The sequence below is a fragment of the Neolamprologus brichardi genome, chromosome 9 (genome assembly GCF_056152115.1).
Source record: "Neolamprologus brichardi isolate AB-2024 chromosome 9, ASM5615211v1, whole genome shotgun sequence".
In the NCBI taxonomy this organism is placed as follows: Eukaryota; Metazoa; Chordata; class Actinopteri; order Cichliformes; family Cichlidae; genus Neolamprologus; species Neolamprologus brichardi.
Window position 1 is genome coordinate 14,322,111 of NC_142112.1, and position 21,076 is coordinate 14,343,186.

The 21,076-nt window shown below is 39.9% G+C and overlaps 1 protein-coding gene and 1 long non-coding RNA gene across 2 annotated transcripts; both read left to right on the forward strand.

The window, feature by feature from the left end:
* Positions 1 to 2,991: 2,991 nt before the first annotated feature.
* Positions 2,992 to 12,517, forward strand: LOC148101232 (uncharacterized). Its single transcript, XM_087845975.1, has 4 exons — positions 2,992 to 3,082; positions 4,992 to 5,096; positions 8,302 to 8,898; positions 11,619 to 12,517. The coding sequence occupies exons 2-4, from the start codon at positions 5,079 to 5,081 to the stop codon at positions 12,297 to 12,299; spliced, it is 1,296 nt and encodes a 431-aa protein (XP_087702101.1). The 5' UTR covers positions 2,992 to 3,082; positions 4,992 to 5,078; the 3' UTR covers positions 12,300 to 12,517.
* A 7,071-nt stretch (positions 12,518 to 19,588) lies between these two features.
* LOC148101233 (uncharacterized) lies at positions 19,589 to 20,222 on the forward strand. The gene is made up of 3 exons (XR_015719549.1): positions 19,589 to 19,739; positions 19,812 to 20,017; positions 20,098 to 20,222. It is a non-coding gene; the product is annotated as an uncharacterized LOC148101233 (long non-coding RNA).
* Positions 20,223 to 21,076: the final 854 nt, after the last annotated feature.

Genomic DNA, 21,076 nt, shown 5'->3' on the forward strand with positions numbered 1-21,076 from the left:
CTAATAATAATGACAATAACAACAAAATTATAATAATAATAATGTCAAAAATACCAGTAATAATACTACTAATAATAAATATAACAATAACAACATAAACAACAACATTACTTCTACTAATAATAAAGATAAACAAATATATTTATAACAATAATAATGATAATAATAATAATAAAACTGTTACTTATTTATTTCTGCAGTGTTAAACTCACCTTATTTGCGCCACCAGGAAGCTTTCTTTGCTTTGTTCCTCTGAGTCTCAGCTCGAGGTGAGACTTGTGCAGCAGAGGTGGCTGGAGTCCCAGGGACCACATGTTGATCCATGAGACCCTTTCGTGCACTCACACTGGAAACACAATGATAACAGAGAAGATCAGTCTGCTGTAATGCACTCAAACTGCACTCAGTGCCTCAAGAAAGTCATCTGAACCGACTGCATGAAGCTGTGGACTCCACAGAGGGAAGAAATCTACAACTTACACAGTGTTACGAAATAAATATATATTCTTACTGCTTATTTTCTATTTATACTGTTTTATAGAGGCCAGTGTAGGAAAACGCCACTTTGAATTATATAGTGTGTAAAAGGTCACAGAGTCCTGACAGGAAACTCTGCACGCTTTGTGTAGAGAACAGGAAGCGGTGCAGACAGAAAAGTGAAACTAGGCAGAGTGCACTGCAGAGTTGTTTTGAACGAAACTATGCGTGACTATGTGTGACGTATGACTGATTATGTTATGCTCGTTTTGGCTTGTGATGATTCAGACCTGTGGATGCTGGCTAGCGTCTGCAGCTCTCCTTTTCCGGGAATGTAGAATAAAGATGATTTTGTGAGCTTTGACCACACTGAGTCGGTGAAAGAACTTAAAAGAAGCGGATTTGATAACAGTAAAAACAGATTCAGCTCAAATATTCAGACAAATATTTACTTTCAAACTAGAAAACTGTGCATGCATGTTTATGTGTGTATTTATAAATGTACACATCAACATAATTTTCATCATAGTAAAAATGTGACACAGAGCAAAGATCTTACTTTTTCAGTGGGGCCTTCCCCTCTTCAACACCCACAATAACCTCCTTTATTATAGGATTCAAATAAATCAAAGAGCATGTGATTAAATAAGAACTGAAGAAGAAAAAACATGACATATCAGGCTGTCCCTTTCTCCTTCTTAGAGTCCAGCAAAACATGTTTGCACTGGTTGCTGTTTGAGAAAATAATCTGTATAACTTGTGAAGTTTTTACAAGACACTTCTCCTTCTCTTTGCAATCTCCAATTCTGGTTTGCAAAAGTCTGAAAGTGTGTGAACTTACAGTCCTCTAAATGTGACACCTACAGAATGTGTTTGAGTTAGCAGGTAAGGCTAAAACAGCTAAATCAAACATAAACATGGTTACCATAGTTATAATAATAAACTTTATAATGTGTTGCTAACATTTTGGTTGTTGTGATGATTCAAATTTGTTCAGTAAACTTCATCAAAATGAACACGTGTCGACAGAAGCATATATTTGGATCTCACATCTTCTTATTAAATGAAGCTATTGTCAAAAAAAACTGAAATCTGGGACTTACCCAAACTAATAATTCATATATTACTTCAACTTACTAATTTAATTAATAGGTTTGTTTCAAATTATTACGTAAAATAAAAAAACCACAATGCACACATGCAAATAACAGTAGCCAGCTGCTGCCACAAGATGGCAGCAAACTAAAGGTTCACAGAGAGATTTCTTTACTTTGGGACATTTAATCAATGTGTATTATTACACTTGATTAAATGTTAGAGGATATAGATGAAGCACGAGAGAAGAATGTATGAAAGATTTTGTTGAAATGTCCTGGAGCTGTATGTGAGGCATTCAGGGAACATCGGTCATTTATGTGGAGAGAAATCTGTCTCAAAAGTGTTACAAATAAATACAGTATGATCAACAAATATAAACTGAGATTTAAAAAATATGTGCAGTGATTGATGCGCTCTCAGGCATGTGCTTCAATCCACACACAAATACAAAACATTCTGACCAGACGTACAACTGTTTCACAAACTCTATAAAGCATTCACACGCCAATGGATGCATCACAAAGCAACTTGGGATTACAATCTTGTCCAAGGATATTTTGCCTGCAGACTGGAGCAGCCAGGGATCAAACCAGAAAACTTTCTGATCAAAAGCTGACTTGTGCTAAATCCTGAACGGCAGCCACCCAATTTTAGCCATCCAAGATTAAATGGCACATTCTTTAATTACAGAGTTAGGGGTTGTTACATGGAACTCAAAAGAAATGTTGAATCCATCTCGTGTCCTGTGTCTTCTAAAGCTGTCTGTACTTTTACCTCCAAAGTTCATCAGCAAACAGTTTGCAGGCCTTTAATTATCAGGCTGTACTCAAGCGCTTGAATTGAACCTAAAAGCTGTGCTGTCATACAGAACCGGGTACCCTCCGCGGAAACTATAGCTAATGTCACAACTGGATCTGATGAGACAGCTATGATTTCTGGACTCAAAGTAAATAATCCTGAATCAATTTATACAACATCAGTTTGTTTGTTTTGCTTTCATAACAAATAGTTTGAGCCATATACAAATACAGAAGTGACAAATGGAAACATATTTACAATCCAAAGTCAGACTAACGGTTTTCAGTAGCACAGTCTTTTATTTACAGTCTGCTTCTCCTGGTGGTAAACCTCTATCACATGTTTGGATTAAAAATTAGGCCTATATAGCTGCTTGTTCCATCTTAAGCAATATTTAAAAAATACTAAATTCTTCATTGATTTGAGCTGTGGGGTTTGCTATACACTGGCAGAAAATTGTAGAGTAAATGATGAAAACAAAGAAACCAAATAACAAGATCCTTGAATTCCATCTTTTTCATTAACAGAAACTCCAACAAATTTGTGGCCAATTGATGATGTTTGGGACATGAACAGTCCAGTCCAGCAGGTGGCGGTAATGCGCCTTAAAGCTTTAACCGCCCAAAAAATCCAAAAGAAGAAGAAGAAGAAGCTGAGTTCCCGCTTTATGGCGTTTTTCTCTCAGTTTATTGTCAAGACTGATTTAAAGGTAAGCACCGAGCTAACTGATCCGAGTTTAGTTCATCTTGAGTTGAGCTCCTGAATGAGTCTTTCTGTTGCTCTCCTCGGTGTCTGTTCTCAAGTTTTTGTGAATCAGTTGAAAAAAATTCTGACAAAATTGACTCAAGTTGCTTTAAACTAATTTACAGAAAGATATCAGAAAAATAATTTTATTAGAAGAAAGCTTTTAAATTAGCTCATTGTAATCAGAGTTTCTGTTATTTTATTAGCCTGTTATTAAGCGCTACTTAGCATCTCTGTGGCACCTGCACAGTTTATGAATGCAGCCTGCTAACCAAGCTAGCTAGCGCCACCCTTCATCCATATATGGTCACTTCCGGCTCCAAAAGACCCAACATGTTGGCGTTAAAAGTGCTATAATGAAATACATTTATGAGAAACGTAAAAATAAATGTATTCCAGGCTAAAACACAGCTGCCTTTGTCTTATCAGCGCAAAGTTGTGTCGGCCCACAGGGCATTTGATTGTAAAAACTGGCCTCACTCTGAGAGGCCTGTTATTAGAATCATTTCAAAGACTATTTGATATATTCTGATCAGTATTCAGTAAATGAGCCCAATTATCTGTTAGCAAAATAATAATGATTGGCCAGAGATACCAGAGATGCATTTTTAAAAACAAATACAGCCTCGAACCCTAAGAGGGGATCTGTGTTCTAATTTTATCACATTTAAAAGTACTGCAGATTTTTTAAAGCTCCAAACAAAACTGAAATGGAGGAACAAAGATATATAGAATAGCAGTAGCGGTTTTAGATACGGGCGACACGGGCGGTTGCCCGGGGCGGCATCATGGTGGGGGCGGCATCACGGCTCGTTCTCATGCTGCCCCGACATCATGCCAGCGCATATTGGGAATGGCATTGGTTTTCTATCGCCCATTTGCTGGGAGTAAGGGCACCCTCCGTTTGCGAGGTGCGCCTGCTGCTTGCGGCACAGGGAGGAGAGGGCGGGGCGGCGGGGGATTCTCTGGCTGGCTGGAGCAGCAAAAATGACCAACTTGCAAAATAAAACAAATTACAAACAAACCAACAAACACAAAAACACCAGACATTATGATACAGACTTATCATTTGCACCGATGTTTTTTCAAAATTGAAAAATGAATTATGATGTCTGTTTAGTAGCCGTTTGCATACAACTTTTGCATACAATGCATACTCTGTCTCTCTCTTCGTGTGTGTGTGTGTGTGTGTGTGAGGGGGGGGGGGGGGGGGGGGGGGCAGAGGGGGTGTTTGCCCAGGGCGCCAAACAGGCTAGGACCGCCACTGTAGAATCGAATAGTCTTTTATTGTCTTTGTACATATTCAGCTAAATCATGGGTGCTCCACACCAACTGTGCATGGAAAACAATATAAATAGAAAGACAGTAAGAATAAATAACATATAAGAGGAGTATATACAAAGAGGAGAAAGGCACACATTAGAGGACAGAATGCTTGAAAGTAGTGCAGTGGACTTGATACAAGTAGAGAATCAGTGTGACTGAGTGATGAGGGTTACTCAGATCATGGCTCAGATTTCTACACCCACTCAGATGGGATAATCTTCCACGGCACACCTGATCATTTCTCATGGCACACGTATATATGCCGCGGCACAGTGGTTGGGAAACACTGTACTCTCCATTGTAATCCATTGATTGTTCTGTTTTCGTTCTTGGCCAGGGCTTTTTTTTAAAGAGGAATTGCTCTCCTGGTACTGGTGTGCCATACTGCTGAATTTGGTATCGGTGCTCAAACCTTTTGTGTTTGTTTCAAACAAGTTGTCCACCCAAGGAAGCTAAAATTTGTTCTTTGTGTTGTCAGATGAACATATGAGACACTTTGACTCTTCAGTGCAGTGTGGAGCTTAACAAAGTTCTGTTTTCTGTCCCAGCTGATCAGCAGGAGGAGAAGAGTCTGACGGAGCAGCAGAGGAACACTTAAGCTACTTGGACTCAGCTCAGCCACTGCAGAGAAAACAATGAGCTCAACACAGAAGGTGACAGATACTAGTGTTAAGAAATACTCCATTAAAAGCTGAAGTACTGATATATATTTTTTGCTAAACTAACTGAACCTTGTGCTATATTATTGTAATGTAATAATCACGGGGAAAAGGGTCATAGCTCACAATCATTTCTATTGAAAGCTCCAGTCGATTTTCTTAATGTACAGGCTGTGATCAGCTGACCTGCTGCTCTCTGTGGAACTCAAGGCACACTTTAGGTCGCGGGCCAAACAAGATAAACATTTATTGAACACACTAAAACAATGTTTTTTAAACATAGATATGAATAAAAACAGACAGGAATATTATTCCAGAATAAATAAACTTAAAAAATCAACTTTAACTTTAAATGTTTTGATCTTCATAAAAATATATCCTGTCGAAATTATGCAAGTTAGAAATGTGAACATGCTGCCAAAAACCCAGAAAAAATAAATGAAAACAGACACAAGGTTGGAGCTGCATGTAGACAGAGCTGGGGCATTGCTGCAGGAATGGAACTAATAAACTGTGCGGGCCATTCAGTGTCGTACTTTGCCTTGAGTGTATCATTACACTGCAGCTCCATCTGAATCTGCACAGGTGCAGTTTCCACGTAAAGAAGAAGCTTGAAATTCTCTTTTTGTGCTTCACAGTCACCAAAGCGCCGTGCGAACTCAGTGCGCTCAGTTTATCAGCAAAGTGCGCCAACTTGGTCAACAATCATTTTATTCCATACAATTCAACACTTTTGAGCATAAACCATCTGGAGGGGAGATGAGCGCGGGAGGGTGTCCGCCTGATCTCAAAGTGTCTGAGCGTTTCTCACATTCTTATAGCTTCAGCCCCCCTCCACCTAGTCATAAACTGACAGATTTCCTTGCTGACCTCAGAAACTCTTATTGAGAACTTTTTCCCAACTTAGCCAATGGACCTCTCTATGATAAGGAATGTCAGCAAACTCTGAATCTATTTCTCACATAAAAGGATGAAATTGACGGTGATTTAAACCTTTCAGCTCAGATAAAATTTACGGTTTGCGTTACATGCTCCATTTTGAGGACTTTACCACATAGCCTGGTGTATGATGCAGGATTGGATTTCATATCTAGGCTCCACTCAATTTGATCTTTGATGCCCACAGTGATGCAATAACTCCCCTCAAATGCCTTAAACCAGAAGTAACAAGCCTGTTTTGAAAATCTAAGGAGTAGAAAATACAAATATATAATTTTTTTAATGTAGCTGTGAATTCATCCAGATGTCAGCAGATGTTTCATGAGTTGTCCTGGCTGATTTCCATTCTCTACACTGACAGTACACTGTCTTTATATTAGACACTATTAGGGATGGGTATCGTTTAGGTTTTATCCGATACCGGTGCCAAACCAGTACTTTTGAAACAGTGCCGGTGCTTAAACGGTGCTCAAACTGGTGCTTAAAGAATGGAGAACACAAAATTGGTCCAAAAACCTCTCATGTTCAGCTGTCTTTTTTGTAAAAAGATAACAATGTTAGCCTTTTCTGCAGCTATAGGGCATATATGGTATCACTCTTGGCTGGAAGCAGTGCTTAAACAATGGAAAAAACACAAACTTTGTCCAAAAACCTCTCATGTTTAGCTGTTTTCCACTTTTTCTTTGGTCATTTTAGCCTTTTTGGCCAGGGTTAAGGGAGTATCAAACCAGAAGACAGCCGCATGTAGCTATGATGATGTTTGCTAGTTCACCTTATATGCATTAATGTAATAACGTGATTTACTCAACGTAAATTACACATGAACAACATTAAGCTACTCACGCAGAGAAGAACGGCTGCTGCCATCATCATCCGTCATCATTTCTGCTACACTGGCAGGGCTAGGGGCCAGGACTTTCCTCTTCGGGTTCATGTTGCTAACTCCGGGTCCGATAACAGGCAACCCACCCGCAGTAGATGTGCACGGTGTGAGGTCTCGCAGCAAGCTATTAAATATGGCGCATTTCTCGGCTTATAAAAAAAAAAACGCTATGCGTCGGCAGGTGTGTCATTGGATTTGAGTTGTTACCTCCTTTGACAGTATCAGCTTAAAGCACTTGTTGCAGGCTGCTGAGTTTGCATATTTTGCTGTGAAGTACAGCCAGACTTTTGACCGCTTCGCCTTGGGCATTTTTAATCTGTAGCTCTGCTCTAAAAGAACGTACGTACCTGGACCCGCCTACTATCCTCGGAAACGTAAAATGATTGGCTAGAATCTAAAGTGTATCACAGCTCAGGGAAAAAAAAGCACCGGAATGTGCGCTGCTTTTCGGTCTGGTTACTACCGTTTATGTCAGAACCGGTGCCATCATGGCACCGGATACCGGTACCCATCCCTAGACACTATACTGTTGGTATGTGGGTGGAGCTCAGTGAATGAATGTCAGCATCATGAGCTTAAGTTTAAGTTAATCTCTGCTACACTTTATGTAACCTAACTCTGACATGAGCACCACAGTCACTGTGCACTCGTTACACACTGTTCTTTACTTTAAATCCATCACATTACATTAAACTTGCCTGCTTATCCTGCACTAACTTGCAGAGGATTTTACTGCAGTCTTTAAATCACATTGTGAGACATTGTGAGACAAACTGCACACAACAGTTTGTGTGTTTGCTGATGTTTGTTGGGCTGATAGAATCGCTGGATTCGAAATTACCTGCCACATAAAAAATATTACTCCATTTATTCTCACTTGTCTTCTGTATTGTTAACTAGATGTTGAAATACTCCGACCGCAACTTATCAGCACCTGCAGTCGTTCAGATTCTGTGCCAGAAAACATAAACGCTGGCCCATTTTAACCCCTGATTATGGGACACAGTTTTCTGTTACATTTGATTTATTATTATCGAATAAATTAGACAATTATAGAAATATATAATAGGAAACAGCAACAGGAAAAATACAAAAGTACAGACCTGGTAAACATTTATTACTATTCTGAGTGTTAGCATTAATATTTGTGTACAAGCAGGAGAGATGGGCATGATTTTAGAGTGTTTAAACAATGATTAATTATCTTTAACACCAGGTTGGATGTAATGTAGGTGGGGAAAAGAGACCTTTAAGGTGTTTGGTGCCACACTCCACCTTCAGGTTTAAAACTAGTGTTAATGGAGGGAGTTTGAAGCTTCTGTTTGTTTAATGACTGCATTTCACTCACTGCCTCTGTTTGTATCTCTGTCACTGCAGGACCAACATAGACCGAGAAGTCAGAGCTCTCAGGAGGCCGACAAACCTCACAGAAGAAAGAGAGAAAAAAAATACACCTGTGACGAGTGTGGGAAGGATTTTACCTGGAAGTTTAAACTAAAACAACATCAGCTCATCCACACTGGAGAGAGACCGTTCAGCTGTGACTTGTGTGGAAAGTCGTTTTCCTGGAAGAATGCCCTGAAAAGACACCAAGTCGTCCACAGTGGAGTTAAAGCTTACAGCTGTGATCAGTGTGGCAGAGCTTTTACTCGAAGTAGCCACTTACAGAGACATCTAGTTACCCACTCTGGAATTAAGGCATACAGCTGTGACATCTGTGGAAAAACTTTCAGCCAGCTATGGAGCCGAAATATACACCTACGCATTCACTCCGGAGAAGATGTGTACTGGTGTGATCAGTGTGGCAAATACTTTAGAACAGATGCACACTTACAAAGCCACATGTTTACCCACAGTGAGGAGAGACCTTATCAATGTGACCTGTGTGAGAAGACTTTTAAAGCTCCACAGTACCTGAGAAAACACCAACAGAGCCACACCAGAATGAGACTCTACAAGTGCAGTTACTGTGAGGTATGTATTTTTATTTTATTCTTGTAAGTTCAGTCTGACTGTTTGGAACAAGTCTGCTCATTAAATTGTGTTAGCATGTTAGCACTTTTACTGCACCAAAGAGTAGCTCTGAGCCATTATTCAGATTTTCATTTCACTTATGATTTTTGTTTACACGATCACGAGAAACTGAAAATGCTGAAAATTGATATGTTGCTGTTATTTAATCTTCAGGCAGCTTCGTGGTATATCATGGTGTTATTATTTCTGCATAAATGGCCTTTGGTTTACAGCGGCTCATTCCTCTGTCAGGTGTAAATAGAATAAAATAAAACATAAATTAAGTACAAAACCAAACCATTCAGTAATCTTCTCTTATGTATAACAAAGTTGTATCGTTACGTAATGGTATTGCAGTATTGTAGTCGTAGTATCATTGCTTCCTTATAGCTTTAGTACTTTTAAACATTAGTGTTAAAATACCCATTTAATGTTATAATTACAGTGTCGTTGGGGGTAATAGTGTTTTTCTTGTATCACGTCAGCTGAGTGTTATAACTGCACAATTACAGTGTTATAAATACAGTATTAAATCAGTCTTATTTCAGTGTTATAGTAGTTTAGCATGGGTACCTTAAAAACAGTAGTGTGGTATAGGGCTGGGCGATATATCGAGTTTTTAAAAAATATCGATATATTTTTATACGAGATATAAGATGTGACAATATCCTTTATATCGATATAGTCTATGTTACGTTATAATTATAGTTGTGGAGCCACAAGTTTGCCTCTCTTTCGTCCACTTTTGTCTTTACGCAACTTTACTCGACCTCGCCTCTCTCCTTCACTGAACACAACTCACCCTCCTCCCCCATCGCTTCACCTGCAGGCAACGACAAGATGAACACAGCAAATCTCCATTAACGAGTTACTGCGCATCGCCCCGTGCGTGGGGCTGGACAGCGTCAACGTGTTAACGAGCTAACCATGATAACGAGCTAACCATGCTAACGAGCTAACCATGCTAACGCCATGCAGCCCAGAGGGGCTGCACGGCCTAAAATCCTTTCATTCTCTCAAAAGTTGACAGCGCGCCTTTTGTATGAATTCTGGTTGTGCTTGATCACCGCGAACCGATTTTATGTGGTACACAGCGCTCAGCAATCTGTCAAAAAATGTTTTAGTACGACTTTGGTAAGCTACGGAGCTGCACCGCTTGATGGATTGTCGGATCCATTATGGCTACCGAGGAGCCTCGCGGAGTGATACGTACTGTGCTTCAACATAATAGTGCCATATTGTGTGTATAAGGACTAGGGCTGCATGATTTTGCATAAAATGAGAATCACGATTTTTTTGCTTAGAATTGAGATCACGATTCTCTCACGATTTTCTTTTCCAGTATAAATATTTATAGCGCTTATTAACTGCACATCAACTTCGTAACAGTTGAGACTGAACATAAAAACAATAAATAAACATAAAAACAACAAATGTCTCACATTTTGTTGTTGCCGCAAAATGTTGTACTGCTTGAAATTCCGTCTCCACCGTTGCTCGACACTGCGTGTATAGAGCAGGTAGTGCAACAATAGAAAAATAGTTGCGGGACGGCACTGTGTAGCGTTTGTCTAGGGTGTTGATCATTTTCCTAAATCCCTCGTTTTGCACAGTGTTGATGGGAGCCATATCTCTGGTCAGGTGATAAGTAATAGCCTCCGTAATTTCTTTGTGCCTGCGGAAGTTCGACGTGTATAGGGAAGCACTGTATAAGGTTCCTGTTATTGATGTTTGGGTGGTTGACCGGGACGGATTTTCTCCAGTCACTTTCTCGTCATCCCTGACGTGCTCTCCGTTGTATTTTCCCTGTCAATTTTAGCATCACACGGCACAGCTTCTGTATCACGTGGTATAAGGCTCCGCCCTCGCGCTTGTTTTCATGCAGATTACATCCCGGATCAAAATGCGGTACAATCTTTTTCTTTTTTCTTTTTTTTTAAATCGTTGTCATTTGGAAATGAGATCGCACATAAGTATGAATTGAGATCGCGATTTTCTAATTTTAATCGTGCAGCCCTAATAAGGACCATAAATGGCACCTGTTAAGAGAAATGGTTACGAAATGGATTTCAAACTCCAGTCACGCAGTAGAAGTTGGGAACAGAGCAGCTGTGACATCTGTCTATGTTATTATGCTCAGCGTCTTTTAGTTTACATTTTGACTGCACAATTGTGAGCTCTTTGTTATGCACAAAAACAACATAGTTTTCTTTTATTTATGGAGCATTATTATTTAATAAATGCTCATAATTTATTTTTGAGTAATTTTTTTCATGTACATCTATGCTGTATGTTCATAAAAGTGCCTGTGTGACATCTGGGACACAGCTTTGACTAAGAACTCTCTTTTTGTTCTTACTTTATGGCTTCAAAAAAATATTGAGGTATATATCTTATATCGATATATATATCCAGCTAAAAAATATCGAGATATGAATTTTGGGTCATATCACGCAGCCCTAGTATGGTAGTACTTAGGTATAAGTCAGATGTTACTTTAATATTAAATAAGTATTCCTGTAGTATTATGGTGGTAGTATTGTAGTTATTGTAGCCCAGTAAACTGAGTGTGTTAACTGAAACAGTAAAATGTAATTGGACGTCTGCAGAGATATTTCAGGCAACTTTCAGGATAAAAGTGTCGAAGGACTGACTTACACTGTCTTTGTGTCTTTGTTTAGAAGCAGAGCGACACAGATGGATCCACTTCTCAACCCTGTCATCGCTGTGGTGGTGGGAAAGACTTTCGTTGTGACATCTGTGGAAAAACTTTCAGTCAGCAAGCCAGCCTGAAAATACATCAACGTAAACACACTGGAGACAAACTGAAAGACTGCAAAGAATGTGGGAGAAGCTTCCCCACATCAAGTGACTTAAAACGACATGAACTCTTTCACAGTGGGGTCAAAAAGCACCTCTGTGATCAGTGTGGGTCATCCTTCACCACTGCAAGTCACCTTAAAACACACAAACGAGTCCACACAGGAGAGAAACCATACAAGTGCAGACACTGTGACAAAATCTTCTCACGTTCAAGTAATCGCAATGAGCATGAACGTACACACATGGAAGGAAACTACAGCTGTGAGCAGTGTGACAAGAGCTTCAGTAATCTCAGTTCATACTCTGCACACAAACAATCCCACGTTACTAATAAACTGTTTCACTGTTACCAATGTGCCAAAACATTCACTTCATTATCTGCTCTGTGCAAACATCAGCGTGATCACGCAGGGCTGAAATCGTTCCCATCACAGGACGACAGTGAATCTGAAGAGAGAGAAACATCCTCTTCTGGTTTCAGAGTCCAACTTAAAACCCTGGAGATCAGGCTCCACAGAGTTCAGATCGGCTCTCCTTAAAGATCTAATGAGGCTATGAATCAAAATGTTCCTGTAGTTCAATGTTAATCTTTATAAATTGTTCTTCTGTAGTGTTTGTGTTCAGTGGTTACGTTTTTTTTCAGTGGTTGGATGAAAAATCAGTTTCCTGTTCTCAAGTTTTTATTGAATGTATTTTATTAAAGTTCTTAAATAAAGTTAAAAAAAAATGTTAAATAAAGAATTGGTTTAACGACAAAGATTTTGAGCCATGATGTCATTTCCTGTATTTCAGAGTAAAGACTGAAGTAACAAATGGAAACATGTTTACAGTCATGGAATAAACACTGATGGGTCATCTGTAGGAAGTACTATTGCTGACCTGACAGATTCGACCTTGTTTACAGAGAAAGAAAGGAACTGATTACATGTGTCAGCAGAGGCTTTCAGGGTTGTTTAGAGTAGAGCTGATAGTCTTAAAGAGAACATGGGGATTATGACAATTTACAACAATGATCTGAGAAAAACATCTGTTTCTCTCATTTTCACTGTATTCTGATCAAATTTCCAACATTCTTTTAACATTTCAAACGAAACCTGCCAATTGTCTTTCTTCCACTTTCACTCTGCTCTTCTACACTGACGCCTGACCCTCACAGGGTTTAGGGTCTGAGTACAGGTTTCCTGGAACTGCAAAAGCAGCTCATCTGGGGTGGATCCAGTAAGTAATCTTAAGGTCGGTAAAGATTTTCTTTTTAAAAGTGGAGGAGAAGAGAGCAGCGGCGAGGTGGAGCGCGAGCTTTAAACTCATGCACAAGAGAAACTGTCACGGACCCGGTTCCTGGGACTCGGGGTCCGTGAACGGTGTGAACCTTTTATTGTTATTGTTATCATTATTATTGCGTGTATGTTTGCTGCACTGTGCTCTTGTGTTCCATGCTGGTGTGTGTGTGTGTGTGTACGTGTGTCTGCGGGTGTGGCTGGAGGATGAAGGACAGCCACCTGCAGGCCTGATGGGTGTGGCCCTGCCAGCTGCTGGTCACGCCTAGGTTCCCACACACCTGCTTCTGATCAGGCTCGTCGGGGGAGCTACTTAACAGAGCAATGGAGCTTCCTCCGGCGCAGGATCGTTGAGTTAGACTCCATGTCAGTGTCGCAAGTACTGTTAAGTGTATGCCTGCTGGAGTGGTGCCATAACGGCTGCGTCTGTTGGTTTTTCCTCAGGAGAGCGGAACACGGGACTGCAGGACGCACGGGGTGTGCGTAGGCACAGGAGCAGAGAGCACGGAATACCAGCACTTGGGAGAAGGCACGACACGGAGTTGAGGGAACACTCGGGAGACTTATTGTGTGGTGTATATTTACCCCCACTGTAAATAAATGCACTGTTAATTGCACTAAGTCCAGCGTTTGGGTCCTTTCTCTAACATTCCCCACGGCTTGCCCTGGCAAACCGTGACAGAAACAGGTTTGTGATGAGAGAACACTGAATCCCACATTTCCAAATATAAAACAGATAAACCATATGATAACACCAGGTCAAGAGTGACTGATGAACACTGAGAAAACCTCCAAACATCAAATCAATTTGAGCTTAAACAGAAACACATTAAAGGTAATCTTGTTTTTTATATTAATCACCAGAGGTTGTCGCATAAAAAGAGACGACGTCTGTCAAAGTCAGGGGTTAAAAGTGGGACGGTGTTTTTGTTTTGCTAACTCTCCACGACACTCTAAACTTCAGGCTGCTCATCTACAGTCAGCCTCCTCCATTGCCCCTTGATGCCCACTCACACTAGTCAGCTTCTACGACAGGTGGGTGGGTTAACTGCAGTTATTCTAGTTTTGCATTTTCATTTTTTTTTTCATTTTTTCATTTGTTTTTAATTTAGTTTAGTTTCACTTACTTTCTATTGTGAGTTTATGTATTTCAGTTTAGTTTAGAGAGCAAGAGAGTAATAATAACTAACTGAGGAAATAAAAGTAAAACCCTTCAAAGTGCTGCAGAGAAAGAAAAGATTTCACTCTTGTCAGTCACCTTAAATGATAAAAACTGGACTTCACCACAGGCTCTAACTTGGCTGTCCAATTTAAAATCACTTAAAACCAAGGTCAGTAATAACAGGTTAAAGACAAACTTCCAGGTGTCCCAAACATAAACATCCAGGCCCATGTGAGGAGGACTCACAAGGACCACTAGGTCCAAACACCAACACCTCTGTTTTCTTATCATTAGAATTTAAGAAGTTTAAAGCCAACTAAGCTTTAATGTCATCTAGACATGTCAAGAGAGGTTTTATGGAGAGTCCATCCTTCTGCTTTAGCGGCAAATAAATTTGACAGTCATCAGTGGAACAATGAAAAGAGATCCCATGCCTTTTAAGGATGAAACCCAAAGGCAATATATACAGTACAAGCCCTACAATTGACACCTTTGGGACGCCACATGACAGAGAAGCAGACGATGATTTGGAACCGAGAAGCTGACAGAGAAAGTTCTGTTTGCCAAATAAGACTAAACCAATTAAGTGCAGTGCCACCAGTAACCACTAGATCATTTAATCAAGATAATAGGATGTTTTGGTCTACTGTGTCAAAGGCAGAAGTCAGGTCAATCAAGACCAGAACAACGTGGTTACCAGAACCACATGCCAGGAGGATGTTATTAAAGACCCCTAAGAATGCAGATTCTGTGCTATAAAGGGTTTTAAACTGGATTCTGGATTTATCAGAAAATCAGTTCAGTTAGATCTGTTTCAGGGTGGCTGAGTGGTCTGAGGTGCTGTGTTTAGTGCTCACTGTCCCCTGGAGGTGTGGGTTTGAAACCCACTTCTAGCAGTTTCTGCTTCTTTTTTTTCTCGGTGTTCACATCTCCTCATTCCTGAAATGGTCTGCTCACATTCACGTCCAGTCCAAAAAGGCTAGGCAAGCGCCTGTACCGTCTCCAACAACTCAGGAAGTCAGCAGGTTTTTCAAGTGGTCCTCAGAACTTTCTATTCAGGCGCTGTGGAGAGCATCCTCACACAGAACATCACTTCCTGGTGTGGGAATAACTGTGTCCAGGATTGAAAAGCAGAGTGATCCGTGCGTCAGAACGCTGCTGTGTTACAAATGCAAATACAGTATGATCCACAAATATAACTTCCCTACAGGACATTTACACCAGGAGATGTTGGTCCAGAGCATCTCTGTCACGGTTCTGGGTGATGTTGACCCAGCTTTCTGTTTCTCATGTTTTGGTGTTTTTCTAGATTATGATTTATGATTTGATTTATCAGTGATACTGTTTTGATTATGATTATTATTTAGTAGGTTTTGGTCAGTGTCAAGTCTGTCTCTCTCTGTCTAGTCCGTGTCTTAGTAAAGTGTGTTTTGTTTCCTGTTTTACTTTGAAGGTTCTTGTTCCTGTCTGATGTCAGTGTTCCAGCTTTGCTCTCCCTGTCTCGTTAGGTCTTATTCCTCCCAGCTGTGTTCCCCTTCTGTCTCTAATTCCTTGTTGACTCCTCAGTGTATTTAAGCCCAGTGTGTCTTTGTGTCAGTGTCGCTTTGTTAACGTCTTTTACCCTCTCTCCCTCTGTGTGTTCTGTTTGCCAACCTGTCTAGTTATTCGGTACTCCCAGTTTAGTTAGTGTTTTTCTGTTCTGCCTCTTCCCAGCAATAAAGCTCTGTATTTTGAGTCTCTTCCACCTCCTCGAGTCCTGCATTTTGGGTCCTCTCCTCCTGCCTGCCTACACACAGACATGACAATCTCAGATATTAAAGGACTGGTCCCATCCCAGTAACAAAATGTTTCAACTTCTGCAATCAGGCAGAAGGTTCCACACCATCGGGGCAAAAACAGAGAGACTCAAGGAGGAGCTTCTATCCTCAGGCCATACGAGTCCTAAATCAGAACATGCCCCCACTCCCCTCATAGCATCAATAAGTGACTGAAACAAGACCTTATATCAATCTGTTCACACTACCCTGGTTGCATTACTGTTTACACTTCTCTGGTCACTCTGTTGAATTACTCTGTTTATATTACTCTGGTCACTTGTTTACTTGCACTACTCTGTCAATACGTTGCTGTGCTAATATGGCACAAGACACTTTAACACTCTATTTGCACAATGTACATTTTCAGATTTTTGATTTAAAATTTCCAGACTTTTAAAATAATTTACTTATTGTATATAATGTATTTTTTTGTACAGTCAAAGGAGCAGTTCAGCAGACATTTCACTGTTTGTTTTTGTAATTTAATGACTATGCATGTGACAAATAAAAAATCTTGAGTCTTGAACGTTATGCTCTCTCTTTCTAGGCCCTGCCAGTACTCTCGCTCCAGCATTTTGGATCAGCTGAAAATAGCAAATTACAGTTGCCCAGGACTTGCATAAACAGTTCAACAGCAAAGCCCCAAATACCAAACAGGCTCATCAGGGATTTGAACCCAGGACCACTTACACCCAAAGTGAAAAGGGAAAAGCTTCCTTAGGCATTTTCCAGGTCACAGCAGAGGTGTGTTTGCAGGCCGAGGAGTGAGGTGCTGAGGCTGCTCCTGCTGCTCTCCAGCGAAGCCCAGGTGGCTGCTCTCAAACCTGCCCACAGCAAAGAGGAGCAGCTTCAATTACACGTTTCTTAGATTGTCACAAATAAGCTTTCATCTAATTTTCAGATGATCACTTTTAATTTTAAATTAAGAACCAATTTAGGTGGGTTATTTAGAGCTTCCAATGAGGTGCACGTGTTTAGATCATGGCAGACAAAAAAGTACCTGAAGAAAAACCCTGACACATGGAGCATGCACCCACCTGCAATCAACACAGTGGCATGAGCATATAGTCATACAGATGAACATGACAGCGTCAAGCTTTATAACCAGAAACCTTACACCACAAATTAAGTCAAATTTTGACCCTAAAATCTGAATTTTGCAGTTAAAATCATCGCATAATTTTCATCTCTAATATTTTATTTCACTTGGTACATAAGTTACATGTGTGCATAATGCACTGAAAGAGATTCGTTTGTGGTACTGAAGTACTAATGTTTACTGATGTTTATTTTTGGCCCTTTTGTGTATCAGTAAAACTGATGTGCATTTTTCCACATGCATATTGTTAATGTCGTGTGAGAGAGTTACACGTTTATAATATATGATACATATCTGTGTACTGTAGTAGTTCTGTGTACAAGTTTGAATTAAATTCTCTTATTTAATCTAAAATAAAACTCTGTGTTATCTTGTTAGGCCAACATGAATAACAAATAATTACCTTAGAAAAACCTTTTGGACAATTCAAATGGTAAACAATAAGAACAAGGCAAACGACATCCTTTATATCAGATCTGTTAGCTGTCCCTGTATGAGGTACAATGGGAACATGTGTGCAGCTGCAGAGATTCTTTCAAATGGAGCCTAAACAACACGTGGCAGCTGAGAGGCTCTATAGGCAACAAGTGGACTCGTCCAGGATTTGAACCCGGGACCTCTCACACCCAAAGCGCGAATCATACCACTGGGCCAAGGAGCCACACAAAGACTCAAGCAAGTCTTTTTACACAAAGTCACACATCAGAGCAACTAGATGATGAAGAATGTGTGAAAGATTGTCTTGAATGCTCAGAGAATCATCTGTTTGTGTGCTTGATTCTAGATTTTATTCTAGGATTAATTCGGTAGAGATTTATTGGACATACTGTAAGGACACATTCTATTTAACTTGAATTCTCAACAACAACGAGGGCTAGCCCTAAATAAATAAAGTTAAAATAAATCATATCATACTAACTGCTCTGTGTGTACTTTTTTAAAGAATCTTTCTACATCTTCTATCATTTGAATATAGCAGACATGCTTTATAAAAGCCTAGTATATATTATTTTCTTTATTCCCTTAAACAGAAAAAATTACAAGTATGTAACTAGTATAGCAAGTTGAGAGTCATACTGTACCAAAAGAAAACAAACTTAAGGAGTCACCACACAGTTCTCCCTGTCTGCTTACAGAAACATGATACTAACAAGACAGTAATCATTGAAACATTCCAAAACTTGTCAGATCTGCTTTTTTCTATGTATTATTGCTATAAATGTGCAATTGCTTTTATGTGTATCATAGACAGTATTTGTAATGTAGTACCCATTAACTGATATATTCCTACGTACAAAGATGTTTGTTTCAAATGCTGATTTGAAACAAACACCTGTTATGTGCATCAAACCCATTGCTCTAAAAGTAACTGTGGAAATTGACCAGCTGTTGATAAAGAAAGCTTTGCAGATCTGCACTGCCCTGTGTAGTTGCTGAAATACAATAATTCACAATTTTAACCGGACTGAACTAGTTATCGTTTCACCAGATAACAGACTCAGTTATCAGTACTGACACCTCTATTACAAAAACAAGATTGATATTTGTTAGTCTGACCCAGTGCCATCGGAATATATTCATTATAGCTTTTTATCAGCTTGGATTTAATTTTAATATTTAATTAAAGGAAATGAATCAAATAAGTAAATATAATCCTAACTTTGCTAGAACTTCTTAAACACTAATAAAAATATATAACATGATTCACAATCCACTTATGACACGTATTATGAAGTGTCAACCTAAAAGAAAAGCGTGTTTTGTCATGGTCATAACAATAGCTGATGGGCTTCTATTCCTATAAAGCAGACTAGACAAACAGAAACCATCCATCCATTCACTTCAGCTTATCCTGTTCAGGGTCGCGGGGGGCGCTGGAGCCTATCCCAGCTGTCATAGGACGAGAGGCGGGGTACAGCCTGGACAGAAACACTTGGTTGAAAACAAAAGTGAAAGGGCGACTCACATCTGACTGTGTTCCCTGTGGGTTGAATTACTTTGTATATAAAGTATTTGCAGCATTTTTAAAAACCTATTGTTCCAAATTTCTCTGTTTTCTCAACTTTTTCTCAAGCTGAGCACTTGGTCCACTTTTACAAGCGATGGCAGCAGCAGCCTTTTCCAGAGGTTTTAGTTTTAGTTTTATGCGCAATAAACATTAATTGTGTCATTTATTAATTCATACTTTTTTTATTTTCACTTTTTAAAAATCCACTACAAAGCCTCTTCTGGTTTAGTTGTGTTTAGTGCCGATGTGGGACAGTTTCCAATTTCGTTGTACTATTGTACCAATTATGAATGTGCAATGACAATAACGAATTATTCTTATCTTTATCTTATCTTATATCTGATCTCTGATGCACTCCCTGATGTACCCACAGTGTCTGTGCATTTAGGTGCTAGTATAGCTAGTATAAATCCATGCTCGCACATGCATATTCTGAATATAGTGTCATGGTCTGCGGTGGGTGGCTGGAATTTCCATAGGGCTCCTGAACCTACCTGGGATCCGCCCCTGGGCAGGGCCAGCTCCTGCACACCTGGAGCCTATTGCAGGCAATCAAGCCAGAGGGATTTAAGCCACACATTGATGTTCATTCACTGCCAGTTCGTCATCAACACATGTTGGTAACAGGCCTAATACTTCAAGTTTGTGCTGTGATTTATCTTGTTAACCAGACTCTCTTGTGCTGCAGTTGCTGTTTTCACCTTGGCTCATGCTCCACCTCCAGACTCAGGATACCAAACAATCATTTTGAAAATCCCTCTGTGCCTCACCTGCCTGCCCTCCTGCCATCACACTCCATCTGAAGCCCCGGATCTCAGGTCAGCCTTTCTACGCCACTCAGCCCTCCCTGGATTCTCTTACCCCCCTCTCAACACTCCATGTCCCCTACTGCAAGTAAGAATTGCCACTCCTACAACTTGCCACTTCAGAGCTGCCTCCACTACCTCCCTAACTCCACTGTCTTCTCTCTTCAGTGTGACTGTTCCCTGCTCAGCTCCACTCTGCATCCCGTTCCCTCGCCCTAGCCACGTTTCCCAGGCCGCGCCTCGTCAAACACCACGTCTTATTGTTTTTTTGTCTTTGCTACATTTTTTGCACTACGCCTAATAAATTGTCGCATCATCTGCTGTCTCAGCTCTGGGTTTCTGCACCTGAGTCCTTTTCAGTACAGGCCACTCGGCCCTCGTGACATATAGTCTCTGTTTCGTTTTGTTCACTGTGGAAGGTCTTTCAAGGTCACAGTAGTTCATGTAAAAGAAGTTGATATTTTCATGTAAGCAGAACGTGACTTTTTGAAATTCAAATGAAAGAGGTGCTTTGACTCAAAACATATTGCAGGCAGATTTTCATGCAACATCTCTTAAACTTAGAAAGTTCTCTTTGTACATTTCTTTACAAATCTTTATTTCCTTAAATCCTTATTGATACTTTCTCATGTGTTTCAGAAACTTTGATGGCAGCAGCACAGTTGACCATGAGTGGTGTCACAACTACCAAAGGCTTAGTTATGATTTTGCTGTCTGCTCCATCTTTCAAGTTCACTGATAAACAAGGGCAAACTGGTAAACTGACTGTTAACTTTCTTGTTGTTTTAATAAAGAATGTAACTTTTAATTAACCACCTTTACCATTAAATCATGACTGTCCGATCACTGGTTAAGCTTTTCTCCTTACTTTTAAAATGCTCATTTTGTCCCAGTTACATGTTTCACATGCATGTTTGTTGACGTTCTTTCTGGTTTTGCAGGAGGAGCTGAAGGGAAACGTTGTAAAATTACAAAAGAAAACAGCAAGAAGGAAGGTGAGTCTGTCAACATCCATGTCGTGGACATGGATGTTGACAGACTCCAAACAGAAAAACATGCTTTGCTATGACAACCAAAACAAAACAAAAAAATTTCCCATCATACAAAAGTCTGTTTGCACTCTTTACACTACATACTTTTGTATATT